The 18848-nt window shown below is 39.4% G+C and overlaps 1 protein-coding gene across 1 annotated transcript in view; it reads right to left on the bottom strand.

Annotated features, from left to right (window-relative positions):
• Positions 1 to 3888: 3888 nt before the first annotated feature.
• The window catches only part of LOC124284511 (beta-microseminoprotein-like), a 40349-nt gene continuing 25389 nt past the window's right edge, over positions 3889 to 18848 (bottom strand). The window contains exons 2-4 of the mRNA XM_046720595.1: positions 6890 to 7002; positions 5047 to 5167; positions 3889 to 4062 (exon numbers count right to left, since the gene is read on the bottom strand). Coding sequence (XP_046576551.1) covers positions 3945 to 4062; positions 5047 to 5167; positions 6890 to 6977 — 327 coding nt within the window. The 5' untranslated portion in view covers positions 6978 to 7002 and the 3' untranslated portion in view covers positions 3889 to 3944. The remainder of the gene's footprint in view (positions 4063 to 5046; positions 5168 to 6889; positions 7003 to 18848) is intronic.

The following is an 18848-nucleotide window of genomic DNA, read 5'->3' as shown; positions in this document are numbered from 1 at the left end:
TCATGGTGACAGCAACCTGTTGGAACAACTCATCTTTAATGGGTTTACCACGACGATTAGTAGTGATATTATCACGCATTTGCCGAAGCAGAATATCATAATGTGGCCATCAGTTTTCTGAATCCTCGATGTAGTCCGCATGTAGAACTTCTCTAGATTCCCAGAAAACCGAAACAGCCCCTTTGTCAGCTGAGAGAACAGACTGGTGGACTGTGTGTTGTCATGCTTGTTGATTTGGCATCAAGGAATCGACCACGGTGGGGTAGTCGAGTGGTTAAAGCGTCGGCTTCACGTTTTATTTCAATGTTGTTAACGCCATTTCTGGTGTCCCCATTGTGATGTTGCTGGAATATTGCTAAAAGCGGCGTAAAACCAAACTCAGTCAGTCAGTCAGTTAATCGACAAGCTTGGTCTTGAGGCGTTACACTACTCGGGTAATTGTATGTGACACCGATTACTTACTCTAAATTGTTTGATCAAACAATTAATGTATCGATGGTGGTGACGTCATTTTAGATATTTTTGAAGATAAAAAATTATTTTTATGATATATTAAAATTTGTCATATTTGTTTTTTCATAATGTCGATACTTACGTTTTCGTACCAATTATTATTTCATGATCTAATTAAGTTTAATTTTGTGATATCAATCTATGAATGATATACTATAATCACGCGTAAATAGTAAAACGGCACCAGACCCTCTTGCAGTGCGGTGCGGTGGGTCGATTTTGGCGGTGAGGCAGCATAGCGGGTAAAGCGTTATCCTGTCACGCCGAAGATTCGGTTTCGATTTGCCACAAGAGTACAATGTTTGAAGCCCATTTCTGGTGTCCCCGGGCGGTGGGGTAGCCTAGTGGTTAAAGCGTTGGCTCGTCACGCTGAAGACCTGAGTTCGAATCCCCACATGGGTTAAATGAGTGAAGCCCATTTCTGGTGTTCCCCGCCGTGATGTTGCTGGAATATTGCTAAAAGCGGCGTAAAAACAAAACTCAGTCAGTCAGTCTGGTGTCCCCCGCAGTGATATCGATAGAATATTGTTAAAAGCGGTGTGACACATTTCTCATTCACTCACTCACACAGGGTATTGATTGAAGTAGCATTTGATTTGCCTGGAGTGAACAGTGGACAATATATTATATTTTGATTGGATAATGGATAATCTGTTTCAAAAAAGTCATTCGTCATACATAACCTTTTCATATAAATGGCAATCTGGAGTCCGTGTCAGTTTTACAAAACTTGAAAATACTTTTTGTTTCCTTATCACGATAACAAAATTTCTTCATATTCGTCATACGTGATTAGCGTATACGGTTTGACACATAGCAAAGTGTCCAAGAAACGAATATATATATATATACATGCATCGTATGTTCATGGCAGTGACGTCATTAACGTCATGCTATTGTACTCTTCTTGTGGGTATGATTTCGGTTTGTTCATACAGCATGTAAACGTATAAAAAATATTACTTTCGAACCTTTTAGTAAAGAAGTTAGATACCATAGGAGTGTCATTTTCGAGCTGATATAACGTCAGAACGATAATGCCATCAAACCTTTTAAATTATAAATATAGGAACGACAAAAACCAAATTATAAAACAAAACCAACCCAAATTGCAATATATTATACAGGTGAAATAATGCTTTTAAACCAGAACGTTGACTCAGTTTTCACTTTACCCGTCATGAGTTGTGAATATCAAGGATGTGTATGTATATATATATATATATGCATGCATAATTATGTATATATTACACACAATCTGTGCAACTGCCCATTGAAATTATCTGCTCATTGCATGTAATGGGCAATAGTTGTGAAAAATAATTCTCCAAATATTTCACAATATGCATCGTTATTTACAGGTAACTGTTCTGTCCGATGCACGTAATTTAAATTGGTATCATTTTATTGTTTTGTTTTTAATAAAGTTAATTCTTTTATGAAGTAATTATACACAATCCGACCCATGCTCAAAAAGACATAAGATACAATTTTGTGAGTAGATCAAGTTCAGCATATTTTAGTAATCTTTTTTGTTACTAATTGTTGATAGCATTTTGTGTCTACATTTGGTCAGACGTATTATTGTCATGCCGTATTATATTTGTGTTTTACAGTAGTATTATCTTTATAAAATAACTCGGTTAACAGATCTTTGTGAAATAACTTTGTGCGTTTGATTTTGGTAAAGAAGGTTTTCTACAAATTTTTGTACATTGCACGCAACGGGTAAGCTAAAGAGTCGTTTCTTGGTTCTACTACACTAAATCTGAATCTCTTACTCGCTGAGTCAGTGTCGTGAGTAAACTTCTGGCCGGATAGAGACATGTGACAGCTGTGATTGGATGATATAGGGTAAGATTTTTTATGTTCTTAAAAACACATCAATCCAGTAATTAAAACTGACCACAATTTTAAGTATTTAATGCAGTCATTTTTATCAATGTGGGTACAGATATTTTCAAGTAGGGGACATTTGGTGCGGAGCTGGGGTTGATGTGTTCAGCTTCATGCGCTCGGAAAATGACAGGATAAGTTTGCCGGAATTTGTGTTTTGTTGTAGTTGAAAGGCCAGATTGTACCTATGTGTACTTGGAATGGCTGTTGACAGCCTTGGTGATTCAAAAAGTATATATAACTTTACTATAGATGTCTATGGTAAAAGAATGGTTTTGTGTAACCTGTATGGAATATTACAGAATAATCTTTTTAATGTTTTATTATTGACATATTAGGGCTAATAATGAGTGAAGGTAAACCATTACTTACGTGCCAGCAACATCTGTTCTCGGTCGATTGGCCAACAATGCATACATTTTTACGGTAACTGATTACCAATATGAAATTCATATCCATGTAACACATTCCAAATTAATTAAAAACGGTAATTGTCCAGTCCTTTGTGACTTAATCTGTAGCATTGAGTGAAATCATTCATGAGAGGAACAACGTATTTCCTATTATTTTTGTGCGACAGGTTGTATATTAAAAATCTAAAAAAGTTATAATGACAAATTAATACAACACTCGGTTTATGACATTATCAATATAAAATATCTCCCTTTATCGACTTTATGCATTTCAATGTCATGTCACAATAGAAATCGTTAATTACAAACATAAAGTGAAAAAATGTTGTTGTTTTTTTCAGTTTTTCTCCGCTGTTTAAAGCCTCACGGTCCCTACAAATAATCCAATCTAGTGATTGTCATGGTAAAAATTAACGTCCTGTTGATGTTTCCAGTGATCTGACCCCTTTAGTGAGTGAGTGAGTGAGTCTGGTTTTACGCCGCTTTGAGCAATATGCCAGCAATATCACGGCGGGGGAAACCCGGGCCTTTGACGTGACGAGCGAACGTTTTAACCACTAGGCCACCTCTGACCCCTTTAGTCTAACTCAGTTGTCTATTACGAAATAGACATTTGCTTACAATTGTTTGGTAAGAAAAACTGTTATTCGGTCTCGTTTAGGGAGTGAGTGAGTGAGTTTGGTTTTAAGCCGCCTTTAGCAATATTCCAGCAATTTCACGACGGGGGACACCAGAAATGGGCTTCACACATTGTGCCCATGTGGGGAATCGAACCCGGGTCTTTGACATGACGAACGAACGCTTTAACCACCGCCCCGGTCTCGTTCATAATACATGGTGAGAGAGCATGTTTTTCATTTTCATAATAGCTGGCATATTATATCAAAGGAAGTTCCAGCACGTCCTATTAACGGATCGTCTGTAGATGTAAAACCTAAAGTCAAAGGAGTTTTGCCAATATTTGAAGGAAATATATCACTACAATATAGATATATGAGGGTTGCGTCCCTTTCGAACCTGAATGGTTTGAACACCATCCTCTCTTAAACAAAGGAGGACACAGACAAATTATCTTCATGTTTATCCGCTTTCAGGAGTGCATTCTACATGAAGGATGTGTTACTATGGTAGCGGACAGTCCTTCAGTTCATCATCCTTTTTCACCACCCTTGGCTGACAGCCATCATTGACAGTCTTGCAACCTTCAGGTGCATCAAATACCCCCGCAGCATAACCAAATCTAGAAACAAAATGTGATGCGGTGGGTTAAATTGCCGTCTTGAAACACTCACAAGACATTGTTTATCTCATATCGTATGCTTAACAATACTATGAGTAAAACGCAAATATTATGGATGACAACTTCTTCTTTATTGTATACCACAACGTTTCTGGGCTATTCCTTGCCCCTTCGTCAGGTAAATAGTAACAAGCAAGATACATCAATGAGTATCTATACTAAATGTACAAGAAGCCAGTGTTGCATGTATACAAATAAATTGGATTTGAAACGGGAGCTGAAACAGTGAGATGTACAGATCATACAATAAAGAAGAAGTTGTCATCCATAATATTTGCGTTTAACTTGAACACCAACTTCTAAGCCTCTCTCAAGAACCACAGTACCATTAGTATTCAGTGTCAGAATAATTGTCATAATTCTATTCATGTCACATCTGCCATTAAACTGTCGATTATTTACATATATTTGACAATTTTATGAAATATCACTAAATGTTACCATTCTTTAATTTTGATAAGCAAAGAACCCCCGAAATACCCAATAACATACACACCGCCATTTCTCTGTTCTGGTGAAGGGATTGTTCATTCCTTCAAGTAAAATGTGAATTTTACATTTTCAGCTTCATCTTTTGTCATACCATTGTCATTCTTTGTAATGGCAGTAGATGTTTAGAACTACAATGTATTATCCACCTACCCATGATATGTTATTAATCTACCCTTCACAGAAGCGTCCCCCGAGTGTTATCCATCTACCCCTGTCAGAACGTTTCTCACAGTGTTATCCGCCTTCCCTTGATAGAAGAGTTCCCACTGTGTTATCCACCTACACCTGACCGAGCATATCCCACAACGTTATCAATCTACCCTCGACAAAAGTATCGCCACAGTGTACTCCACCTAACCTTGATAGAAGTGTCCACACTTTGGTTTCCATTTATCCCTTACAGGAAATACACGATCATTGATATGCACCTACCCTTCACAGAAGAGTCCGTCGTCGAAGCATGAACAGGCCTCACAGTCCGTTGTTGACCACTGCGATCCGGGCAGGAACTTAATACCTTTGTAGGTACAAAAGGAAATCTCTGTCCCCCATTCTGAAAGGAAACATCGTGATTTTTTTTCAGTTATTATTTCAGTAAGTCTCTTAAATATTCATATTATTCGAATTCACGAAGGACCTTGAATGAAAACATGTCAGTTGACATCAAACGACCCCCTTTCAGCCAGAACTCTTGGTGAAGACAAACCTTCCGATGTTTGGGGTCTTTGGCGGACAGCTGTTTACTCAGATATTCACAAATATTTTTCACAGTTAAGTAAAGACTTATGAGACTTATAAAATGTGAGAGAATCACTCTGAAGGAATAATGTCAGTTCTGATAAGCACATTCTGTAACACGTTGACTAAAGAACATAAACAAAATCACCACCAGCATCTACCATCATTCTTTGTGGAAGCATTAAATGGCGGAACAACTTCGATATGGCTTTCTGGGCGGTACAACTAAAGACGAACCGATAATACCTCCCGTTGTTCGTGAAAATATTCCAGAAATATCACAGCAAAAGGAAACCCAAAATGGGCTTCACACATTGTTCCCATGTGGGGAATCGAACCCGGGTCTTCGGCGTGACAAGTGAACGGTTTTACCATTAGGCCACCCCATCACCCACTTAACAGGAAAGTGTACAATTTTGTGGCAGTGGCCTAGTTCTTGCCAATGCCAGGCATGATACTACCTATTAGAGTGAATGAGTTCAGTTTTAGGCCTCTTTTAACAATATAACACCAATTTCACGGCGGGGGACACCAGAAATGAGCTTTACACCTTGTGCCCATGTGGGGAATCGAACCCGGGTCTTCGGCGTGAAGAGCAAACGCTATAACCAGTAGGTTACCTCCCTCCGCCCAAACCGCTAAGTGTGAGTGAGTGAGTTTAGTTTTACGCCGCACTCAGCAATATTCCAGCTATATGGCGGCGGTCTGTAAATAATCGAGTCTGGACCAGACAATCCAGTGATCAACAGCATAAGAAGTAAGATTTGCGCAATTGGTAACCGATGACATGTGTCAACCAAGTCAGAAGAAATCGGTGTGATCAGAAAACAGTTGTATGAACGTCAATGTCAGTGTAGGGTATAATGGTGCAGGTTACACTTTGGAAAAGAGTGAGTGAGTAAGTTTAGTTTTACGTCTCACTCAGCAATATCCCAGCTATGTGACTCGATTATCTACAGACCGCCGCCATATAGCTGGAATATTGCTGAGTGCGGCGTAAAAATAAACTCTCTCACTCCCCCTCTTTTTCCCTTCCGCTCAATGTCTGACAAAACAAATGATCTTGCTTATGAATTTCAAAAGCACCGGCAGGTTAACCTAGAGTTTTTATGCTTCGACTTGTCAAGCAGAAGACTCGTGTTCAAATACCTGCATGGGTAAACTATTTGAAGCTCAATGCTGTCATTTAGCGACGTAACGAGCAAATATTCTAGTGAGTAAGTGAGATAAAATTTAAAGTCACATCGGCAATATTTCAGCCATATCGTGACTAAAACTAGGTCTAAATTCATAATACATACATATAATATATAAAACCCAGTCAACGAAGGACAGTACAATTACTAGATTGGCACAAAGTGAATTAAAACTAGCTAGCATATATCTTTAAAAGCAGAAAACTATTGTTGGACAATACAATGTAAAAAATGGGCTATATATCGCCAACAACTGAAGGTAGACAACCATACTACGGACAGCAAATATTCTAAATGTCGAGGGGAAATCGAAATATCGAGAGCGCAAGGTTCCAACTTACTGTTTGTTTCCTTTTCAATGGCAGCATTGCCAGGAAATCCTTGGGCAAAGATGACCAGAAGAAGAAGGATGAATACTTGCATATACATGACGTATTGGCGAGTTGTTGTTTTTCTGAAAGAACAGTAAGAATTGATGCAAGAAGAACCACGAGGACTTCGACCAGGGCTGCAGTATGGCGGGACTGTGTTGAGTGAAGGAGTCATGATCATGAAATGTTGGATCATCTTAGTTATCAGAGACAATGTTGAAAGCGTTGGAATTATAATACGCTCAGTTCACAAGTGCACCTGTTACCAGGGTATATCAGCTTCTTATGTCACTTGGGGACACAAAGAATTATGTATGCGAGTGAGTGAGGGGGGGAAAGTTAATATTACACGTAACATCGGCATTATTTAGGCCATATCCTGACAAGATTAATGGTGATTGAACAATTTACCCGACTTCTTGATACACTGAGTTGCATCTTCTTACAACGATCAAACATAACGAATCTTAGAAAGAACCTCAACTTACACAACCAAACTGCTTTTGTTAGTAATCAGATTGTCATTTAGAAAATCAGGCAGTATATCTTCTTGTTTGCAAACCAAGCGAGGGACCTGTGAAGGAACTGGTCTTCGTTAACCCATGTTCGCTGTAACTAAATGGGTCGGGTGGCCATGCTGGCAGACTAGGTTGATAGATTCCATCGTATCCGAGTTATATACATCGATGCATCAATCACTAGATTGTGTGATCCAGGCTCGATTATTTACAGACCGCCGCCATTAGTGCAGTGGCTTAGGGTGAAAATGGATACTTGGCGGACTAAAGCATGAAACTTTGCATAGTGCTGGGGAATATCATGATAAAACATATTTTCGGGGGGTGCCCGATTTTTGGGGAACATTTTCCGAAAAATTCAAGATGGCGTCCAAGATGGCCGCCAAAAATCAAGGATTTCCAATTTTAACACTATATGACTTCTCCCCCGCTGGATTATAGCAGAAAACCTTGCACAATGCTTGGGAACATAATGATAAAACATATGTTTTGGGTGTGCCCGGTTTAATGGGCCCATTTTCCCAAAAATCCAAGATGGCGTCCAAGATGGCCCCCCTAAAAGCAAGGATTTCCAATTCTAACACTATTGTGACTTTACCCCGCTGGATTAAAGCAGAAAACCTTGCACAGTGCTAGGGAACATCGTGATAAAGCATATTTATGGGGTGTACTCGAATGCTTGGGCCTATTTTCCCCCAAATCGAAGATGGCCACCAAAAATCAAAGAGTGCTGAAGTCCACCCAGAATGGTCGCCAACTATAAAAAAATATTCATTTGTTGCAATATGTGAGATATATTCGCCGTTCAAAGGGCTATTCTAATACTGTCAAGAAATATAACAAACAGGATCTATCTTTAGTAGTAAAATATATAATTCATCATCCACTTAATTAAAAAGTTACTGTTTTGATCAGTCACGTGACGTCAATTTGTCAAACATCGATCTCTGAAATTCTAAAGTCTCCTTTAACAGTTCCCATTGAAGTTACAGAGCGATGTGCACAGAAGTTGAGAAGATTTACAAATGCACTTCATTGAGCATAGAGGTTGAGACTTGCAGCCACATTTGATATGTTGTTGATAATGGTAGCAGCGAAAAACCTCTTTCAATAGACACTATTTCAAGCTCTTCCAAACCTACACTTCCAGGAAGTTGTAAAGTTTCTGAAGGACCCTGCAATGTGGAGAGAGTTAATGTGCCTATAACTCATCATCAAGTCGAAGACAAGATCACCAAAGCTAAGAAGAATCGTGGATCAAGCACTGCATTGGCCTTCTCGATGAAGAACATTTGGAACAGGATGAGTTGCCTGGTGCATTTCATGCTTCTCGTCAAACCCAGGAACAGGTTGCAGCAGGAATAAGTTCTCTTCTTCTTCTTCTTTAAGGACAAAGCCGCAAGTCTTGCCATGGCTAGGCATGGTATATCTATTATCAAGACAGTCACAGAATAACTCCCAGTGACAACTCCCAGTGATGGATATAGCTCAACCACATTTTGCGCTAGCAAAATATGTTCAATGGAGATGGCCTAATGTGTTTGGTGAAGATGTGTACACTATCAAGCTTGGAGGTCTTCACATTGAAATAGCCTTATGGAAAATAGTTGGAGACTTGTTGGAAGATTCTGGATGGATTTCAGCACCAACAGACGCGGATATTGCCCAAGTGGAACAGCTGAATCTTTCATTCAGCGGATAATGTTACAAGGACATGCTCATCAAATAGCTGCCGTATCAAATAGCAAGTCTTCAAAGCGATGCTTACATGTTCTCACTGGAACCGCATGTTCAACAATCATTTGAAGACTGGCTGGATAAATTGGATGTCAGAAAACATTCCAACATTCAAATACTGGGATTTGATTCTTCATCTCGAGACAATGATACCAATCTGTGTGAGGTCCCATCGCGAAAAGAAACATGTTTCTGTACACTCAGGTAATGAAACAACTTGTCCTTTGGTTCTTTGCTCTTGATCACACCAACTATGCACGCAGGCTGTCAGTTCACATCAGAGATATGAAAGCCTTCCTGTTGACAGAAGAGTCCATTCAGAGACATTTGCTGCCATGCTTTTGGATCAAGCTCATGAGCGAAACAGCAAAGTTGTAAAACACTCAGGTGGTGCAGTTGCATTAATAGAAACTGTTGCCTTAACTAGATGGATGATATTTGGATCAGAACAAGCAAGAATTCTGCAAGAGTTTGAGAAGCAAGATGACAAGGTTGATACTAGAAGCAATGAACAAGATTTTGCTACACAGCAGACATTTAAGACTCAAGTCAACAACTTATGTGGCACAGTTGCTTCGATGGGAAATCCCTTCCTGGAAGAGTCTCCTGAACTGATGACCCTTGATGATCATCAATGTGTTGGTGAAGCTGTCGTAGCATCTATGAAATCAATGGAGAAGACCGGAAAAGACAAATATGAGAAGTTTGTAAAGGACAGAGTCAATTCACAACCCCATTTAAAAAAATCACCTGTTTTAAGCCACCACAAACAAACCTAAGTCTAAATCAAACAGCAAACGAATGACCTGAAAAATGGCTACAGTCTCTTCAGTCAGATGTTCCTTGATTGTCAGGTACGTCAACCTAATTTAAAACAATTCTTTTTCTCATGAAAATCACCCGTGGCCACAATACATATCAATTCATGGAAAACTTCATTTACCAAACTGCAAACAAGAGCTCTTAGATTGTCTTGTATCACCTGGGTATGACTCTGCTCGAGACAACACGAGAAAAAGCAAAAGAAAGGCAGTAGAAGAAAAGTTTCCCATCATACTAGACTACCAATGATCTTTGCTGCTTTTCTAAAAGAATCAAAGGACAAAGAAGAACTATTTGCATTCATAACAGATGATGTGGCTAGCAGCTCTTACAAACCAGGAAAGGTGGTGTTCATAACAGCTGTGGAGTCAGTGGTTACAGTAGGAAGTGAAGAGGAGATGCAGTGCACTGATCAGGAAGAGGCGGATATCAGAATCTGCCTTCGTGTCAAAGATGCTTTGCAAAAAGGTGCTACAAACATCATGGTTTAGCACTGTCGACACAAATGTTGTTGTCCCAACTGGTTGAACTAAAGTCTGCTGTTCAGCTGTGGGTGTCATTAGGAAACGGGAAAAATGTCAGATGTTATCACATAAAATTCCAAAATCTTGGCTGTCGGAGATGAGTGGTGCTTCCCTTTTTTCCACGCATTCACTGGTTCTGACACAACATCACAGTTCAGTGGTAAAGGCAAAATGGTAACTGCTTTGAAGACTTGGATATGCTAGGAGAATGTGACTAATAGATTTCTCTTTTCCTGCACAGCAACCATTCCAACCTGTGGACAAAGACTCAGAAGTGTTTTCATAAGTTGAGCGATTCACATGCATCATGTCTGACAGCACTACATCCAGTGAACATAGTCAACGAACTGCAACAAGAGATGTTCTGCCAAAGCCGCAAGATCAAGTTTGATGCCGAACCTTCCCCCCACTCAGGATGCTCTGCTACAGCACACAAACAGGAGCTTGTACCAGGCCAGCATATGGCTTACTTGTTTACTTCTCAGACAGAAAGTATCAGAGCCAGATTTATTTGGTTGGACAAAGGACAACAACCCATGGCTACCGGTGTGGATGACACTGCCAGCAGCTTCCCGTTGAAAATTTGGCTACAAGTTTCAACCTCTATGTTCAAAGAAGTGTATTTGTGAATCTTCTCAACTTCTATGCACATCGCTCTGTAACTTCAATGGGAACTGTTAAAGGAGACTTCAGAATTTCAGAGATCGATGTTTGACAAATTGACGTCATGTGACTGATCAAAACAGTAACTTTTTCATTAAGTGGATGATGAATTATATCTTTTACTACTAAAGATAAATCCTGTTTGTTATATTTCTTGAAAGTATTAAAAATAGCCCTTTGAACGGCGAATATTTCTCACATACGGCGACCATTCTGGGTGGACTTCAGCACTCTTTGATTTTTGGTGGCCATCTTGGATTTTTTTGTAATTTAGCCTAAATATTCAGGCACATCCCCCAAATATGCTTTATCACGATGTTCCCTAGCACTGTGCAAGGTTTTCTGCTTTAATCCAGCGGGGTAAAGTCACAATAGTGTTAGAATTGGAAATCCTTGCTTTTAGGGGGGCCATCTTGGACGCCATCTTGGATTTTTGGGAAAATGGGCCCAAAAATTCGGGCACACCCAAACAATATGTTTTATCATTATGTTCCCAAACACTGTGCAAGGTATTCTGCTATAAAACCAGCGGGGAAAAGTTAGATAGTGTTAAAATTGGAAATCCTTGATTTTTGGCGGCCATCTTGGACGCCATCTTGAATTTTTCGGAAAATGTTCCCCAAAAATCGGGCACCCCCCGAAAATATGTTTTATCATGATATTCCCCAGCACTATGCAAAGTTTCATGCTTTAGTCCGGCATGTAACGATCAACCTCAAAATCGGACCTAAGCCACTGCACTACATATACCAGTATTATTGCTGACTGCGGTGTTAAACATCAAACGAACAAACCTCTCAATAGTGCAAATGTCAGAATAAAGGTACAAGTATAATGATTATGGCCCACAGTGAACACAGTTAAGACTATAGTCCCCCAAAAGCACGGCATATGGTAAGGCAACTATACTATCCCAAAAAAGAAACGCATAGGCGTTTTGTATTGATAAAAATCTGTTAATTAACTATTGTGTTCAAACAATTGTAAAAATATGTAACAAAAGTTTTGATAACACGATTTTACACAATTGCACAAGTGAAAAATCGACATTACCTGAAAATGTTGATTTTGATGCGATTTCTTACAAGAATTAAAAATGCATCGCCACAACACAACAGAAATCACCTTCCACTTGAAATTGTGCAGCAAAGAGCATGCACTGTCTGGCTATAAAAATCCAGATTATTTTCGGAAATCGGCATCCGTTTTGAAGGGGTTTCACGGAACATCGCCATTAAAAGAATGCACGCTGGAGATTACCAATCTTCTATTGCCAGGCGTCTGAATGTTAGTCTGAGCACGATATCACGGCTTGCGGCTCGTTACAACCAAACAGGTATAACAAATGACCGTCCCCATACAGGGAGACCTCGAGTCACGACTGCAGCCCAAGATCGGTACATCCGGGTACTACATTTGCGTGATCGTACTGCCACGGGTGAGAGCACAGCAGCCAGGGTGCCTGGACCTCGGAGGATATCCGGTCAAACTGTACGGAACAGGTTGAGAGATATTGGACTGAGAGTCAGAAAAACCCGACGTCGGGACCAAGCTACGTCGTCACCATCGCGCTCAACGTTTCCGTTATCTACAATTCACTTGGTTGTATAGAAATTACCTTCTTCTAAACTGATGTAAAAATTCATGTACTAAAGTTTATTTGTGGACGAGTTATGCATGTTTTAAAATACAATTTCGCAACAGATTTCTGGGTTATGCGTTTCTTTTTTGCAATAGTATATGTTGGTCATGGAATCAGAGTAGGCCACTTGGCTCATTGCATATTCTGTGCTCTCTGAATTGTAGCTCATAATATAATTATGCGATCATAATATTAACTTCAGTATAAAAGGGATTCTTGAACCCCTTGGGTCTTTGAATACTACATATTAAAGTACACATAATCCATCTAAAAACGACACTGATATATACTTCTCATCAAATGTTTAGACTCACTTGTGTAAATATAGCCATTTACTTCAGGCAACTGTTCTAAAGGTTATCTCCCAATTGACAGACACCCATCACCCATCTACAGGTAGTAGATAATCTGTTCACTGAACCGTAAATGTTGTTTTAAGGTGTCTGCGAACTGGTTGTCCGCGTAATGGGAGGACACCGTTCTAAACGAAATTTTGCAAAATATTCCATACTGTTCAGGAGAAGCCTACTACACATAAACTGATGTATTGTAAAACAAATTCGTAACGTTGAAAAGCTTATTGTCATGAGTTCAGTAAATGATGAAAACCAGGGATTAAAATTGGTGGATTCTTAACAAACCTTTATACCACAACGTAGATGTTCACATGCACGATATTTGCAAATGCTTTTCAACAATTTGATGCATGATCCTCGTGCAATTCATCTGCATTAAGTTTGCAGTTGGTTCCCCCAAGTTAGAGGAGAAAGCAATCTTCGATGTAACCAAATATATATATACATAACATATAGTGAGCGTTTTAAGTGAGTCTAAACATTTGAAGAGATGTATATATCTTCATACTTGTTAATGCTGAATGGATTGTTATCAAAGACAACAAGCAAAACTATTAGTGTAGATATAAGTAGCTGGAGTTGAAAGATGCATGCAGAGCAACGTACCTGTTTGGAGGGAGAATATTCTTACAATGGCTGAAACTGATAGTAGAATTAAAAATATAGGCGGCCTATCTGTATGGATTTATTGTGATTGTATTGACGTGGAATGGTCTGGTTGTTCTCAACAAAGAACGTTCCTGACTGTTCATGGCGACAGATGGCACACTCATGCAAACGTGGTGTCAACTGAAAGTATTGTCACAAGGGGGAAAGCCTCAGAACAGGTCCATGTTAAAGACATCTTCTGAATGCGTGTGATCGCAAGGGACAGTTAACAATAAAGGCACCCTACGCATATGGATATAATCATGTATCGTGACTGTATTGACGATTATATTCATGGTGGCAGATGACACAGAACAATCACTTTATTATACGCTTCTCGTAAAACTTCACGACGTTTTGAATGAGATCTAGTTGATTTGTTGAGCACTCTGTAACCTTGGATGTGACTAAATTCGATACGTCAAAGTCTGAGATTAATGACCTTTTGATGGAATATCTTCATCACCACCTATTGAGAGAGGATAGAGAGAGAGAGAGAGAGAGAGAGAGAGAGAGAGAGAGAGAGAGAGAGAGAGAGAGAGAGAGAGAGAGAGAGAGAGAGAGAGAGAGAGAGAGAGAGAGAGAGAGAGAGAGTTCATTTGTGTCTACAAAAGCTGTTTTAGGAGAGATGGGCAGATATCAAATGTCTGTTAATTATTTTAGTCGTTGTATCAGGTACTGGTGTAGAGTAGTGAGAATGAGCAGCCATAGGTATGCTCGAGCTTGTTATGAAATGCTTAAAGTCTTTGATGAAAATGGAAATGTCAACTGGGTCTCTCATGTTCGTTCACTATTGTTTAAATTTGGATTCTCTTTTGTGTGGATTACACAAGACTTTGGCGACGTAGATGTGGTTATGGCAACGTTTAAGCAACACTGCAAGGATATCTGTTTCCATACTTGGAACAGTAATATTGGTAGTAGTTATTTTCTGAAAGTTTATTCATCGTACAAGTCAGTTTCGGAAACGGAAGAGGACATAACTGCGTTGTACACTAATAGAGACTTGAGGCGTATTTTCTGTAAATTCGTTGCTTATCGCACAAATTGGTGTCCAACAGTTGCGTTTCAATAAAGACAATGTAGACGATACTATAGCAATATGTAGCTAGTGTCATTTAGATTGATGATATCGATGGAATATTGTTAAAAGCGACCTAAATATGTCTCATTCCCTCACTGACTCAGAGTATCGACTGTCGTGTCATTTCATAAATTACGCCAGGAGTGAACAATGTTTAATATATTATACTTAGATGACGAATAAAGGATAACCCTGTCCATACCTCAAGTATCAATCTTTGAATAAGGTATTCTTGAAGAAGGTATTATGTTCAGTAATCTCTTTTTGTGTGGGTCCCTGTGTCCAATCCAAGTTTCAATATATTATACGGCGTATAATAATATGACATAGATGAAATGATGCTTTTAAACCAGAACGTTAACTCAGTATTCACTTCACCCCTTCATCAGTTGCGAATATCAAGGGCGTCAATAAATATATATGCATAATTATGTATATGTTACCCACAACCTGTGCAACTGCCCATTGCAATTATCTTCTCAATGCATGAAATGGGAAATGGACGCTGGTTGTGAATGAAAAATAATGGTCCAAATATTTCACAATATCAACGCATTGGACATGTATTGTTTACATGTTTTTGTTTTTTTAAATAACGTTAACTCTATTATTAAATAATTATACATAATCTAGTCCAAGCTCAGAAGGTATGAAATACAATTTTGTGAGTAGATCATCTCTTAGTACTTTTTAGTTGCTAATAATGGTTGATCGCATTTGCTTTGCGCACTAAAGCGTACATTTTGTATTATAAGCGTATTTTATTTGTGTTTTACAGTAATATCTTTCTAAAATAACTTGGTTCATAGATCTTTGTGAAATAGCTTTGTCCCTTTGACGTTTGTCAACAAGATTTTAAAACTCATACACATCGTTGTCGATTGCACATTGCACCGACGCAAGACACTGATTGGGTGTAACATATACACATAACACATGCTCACAGGTTACTAAAGAGTCTTTTCTATGGAATTTTATCCAGAATTATATTTTCTTTATTTTATTATTGACATATTCGGGTCAATAATGAGTGAAGGTAAACCATTAGGTACGTGCCAGCAACATCTGTTCTCGGTCGATTGGCCAACAATGCACACATTATTAAGGTGAGTGATTGCCAGTGTGAAATTAATACCCAAGTAACGCATTCCATGAATACACACTGTTTATCGTGTTTTGAAAAATGGGTTGGCAGAAAAGTCGAGGAATTCCATCACCGATCATGAAACCTGAACAAGCGAAGGTTGAACTGGTGCTTACAGCATAGAAATTTTAACTGGGACAATGTGATTTTCTCAGATGAAAGTTATGTGTGGCTGTTTCCTAAAACACTGAAATTCTGGACCAAACAAACTGAAAAACCTTTGTATCAGCGCCAAAGGAGAGCCCGAAATTTAACGTGTGGGATGGCATATCTGTGTTAGGGACAACGCCCCTATGTGTATTTGAAGGGAATATGAACAGCGAGCGGTACACAGATATTCTCGAGGGACATTTACGTCCATCTGCTCACGTGTTCTATGAAAATGTTTGGATTTTCCAGCAGGACAACGACCCAAACATCGTTTAAAGCATTAACAGGCCTGGTTTCATTATTAGATTGGCCAAGCTATAGCCCTGACATAAATCCAATAGAAAATGTTTGGGGACTTATGAAGGAAAGTGTCAATAAGAAAAATCTGACAAATATTGCTGAAATGAAAGAAGAGGTGGTCCGTTATTGGGACAGCATGGACCACGACTTTCTAACTTCTTTGATCAGTAGTATGCCCCGCCGCATTGAAGCCTGCATTGCTGCCCATTGTGACTTGACAAAATACTAACTGTTCACCTGTCTTTGAATCTGGAGTTATGTTCTGCTAATATTCACATTTAATACGTGAGTAATGAGGGAAAAAATAAACAAAGTACAATCTTTAAATTCTCAATAATATCTGGTCGTTTGGGATTACACCTTCTTAGGAAAGTACAGATTCTAGTATTTATTTATTTTATTTTATTTTATTTATTTATTAATTTTTTTATTATTATTATTTTTATTTATTTATTATTATTTATTTATTTTTATTTATTTTTAATTTTTTTACCCACACTCTCTATAAATAAAAGGAAAAAGAAGAAAAAGTACTAGAATCTACTTTTTCCTTTTATTTATAGAGGGTGTGGGTTCGAATCCCGGATGGGGCTCAGCCCCCAAAAGTACTAGAATCTGCACTTTGCTAAGAAGGTGTAATCCCAAACATAACACACGTTAACCCCATTCCAAATTAGTTAATAATAATAATTGTCCCGTACTTTGTGGGTCAATATCTAACATCGAGTGAACGCATTCATGTTGTATATTGAAAAACATAAAAAGCCGTAAATGACCAATTGATACAATAAGCGGTTAATGATATTATCAATATGAAATATATCACTTTATCGTCTTTATGTGTCACATGTGCTTCGTTGTGGGGCAGGACTCAAGTCCTAGAAACACTCAGGAGTCAAGCTGCCAAACACGGTCACCCATCCAAGGCCTCTCCGAGCTCGACGCTGCTTAACTTCACCGATTTGTGACCTGAACTATGAGCACAGGACCACGCGCCACTGTAACATTCACTCGGTCTCGTTCAGATCGTAATGCATGGTTAGAGAGCATTTCTTTCTTTTTCAGAACAGTTGTCAGATTAGATCACAGAAAATTCCAGCAGGTCCTGTTAATGGATTGTCCGTAGTTGTAAAACCTTAAAACAATGGAGTTTCCCCAATTTGAGGGAACACTACAGTATACATATATGGTTGGCATAAGTCATTTTTGCCTAAAACAATGTGATCCATAGTGAAGAACGGTTATTCTGACAGTCATCTCCCCGGTTCAAGGAAGAACAAATAACATTTCCAAAACGCAACACGACAGAAGGGTGCGATGTTGCAAGAGAAATTACTAAAACATGTTTGGAGTCTGCAGGCCGAGATGAACGTGGCGAGGTGTGTATAAATTCGATCATTACATAGCATGGTATCACAGTTGATAAAAGCACACCAAAAACATACCGATATTAACACGTGAAGAAAGAGAGAGAGCCATCGGTATGACCGAAATGGGAGCTACAGGTGAAATTGCCAGCAGGTTCGGGTGTACGCCACTGACGGTATCCTGGCTTCTACAACGATCCAGGAAGTACTGAGGACAGGCCCACGGGAACACCGGCAAATAAGGATCATCCATCTGCGAAACAGATTCGTTACGGCGACGGCGACGGCGACGGGAACGGCAACGGCTGCAACAACACTGAGACATCGTATTAGCCCACGTACAGTACTACGTAGACTTCGTGCTGCCGGAATTAGAGCCCTCCGTTCATTCCGGGACATATTTTGGACAGTGCAGCATCGGCGCCTGAGATTGCGATGGGCTAGGCGAGTTCGAGTCTGGCAGGTGAGGCAGTGGCGCCGAGTGCTGTTTACCGCCGAGTGTTGTTTTAAGTTGTTTCAGAATGGTGGCAGAGAACGAATTTATCGCCCTAGAGGTGAACGACTAGCTCCTGTGTGCACCCAACAGGTCCAGCCTTTCGGCGGAGAAGGCGTCATGGTGTGGGCGGTATTTGTAGGGAACAGAATTCTAATCTGGTAGTTGTGCGGGAGAACTTAAACGCAGTGCAGGTCAGAGACCAGGTGCTACAACCCGTTGTGCTCCCATTCATACAAAACCAACCACAGGGAACAGTGTTTCAACAGGACCATGTCAGGTCCCATACAGCAAGACTGACACAGGACTTTCTCATACACCACAACATTGATGCCCTTCCATGGCCTGCCCACTCACAAAATATCAACCCGACAAAGCATCTATGGGGCCATCTGAAAAGACAGATAAGAAGTCGTCAACAACCCATTGACAACAGTCAAGAGCTAGAGCATATGTAGAGAGTGGAGTGGCAAAGGATTCC

The sequence above is a fragment of the Haliotis rubra genome, unplaced genomic scaffold, assembly GCF_003918875.1.
Source record: "Haliotis rubra isolate DU_JTF1 unplaced genomic scaffold, ASM391887v1 Scf338, whole genome shotgun sequence".
Lineage (NCBI taxonomy): Eukaryota > Metazoa > Mollusca > Gastropoda > Lepetellida > Haliotidae > Haliotis > Haliotis rubra.
Note: the sequence above shows the minus strand (reverse complement) of the source record. Positions and strands in the feature narration are given on the sequence as shown.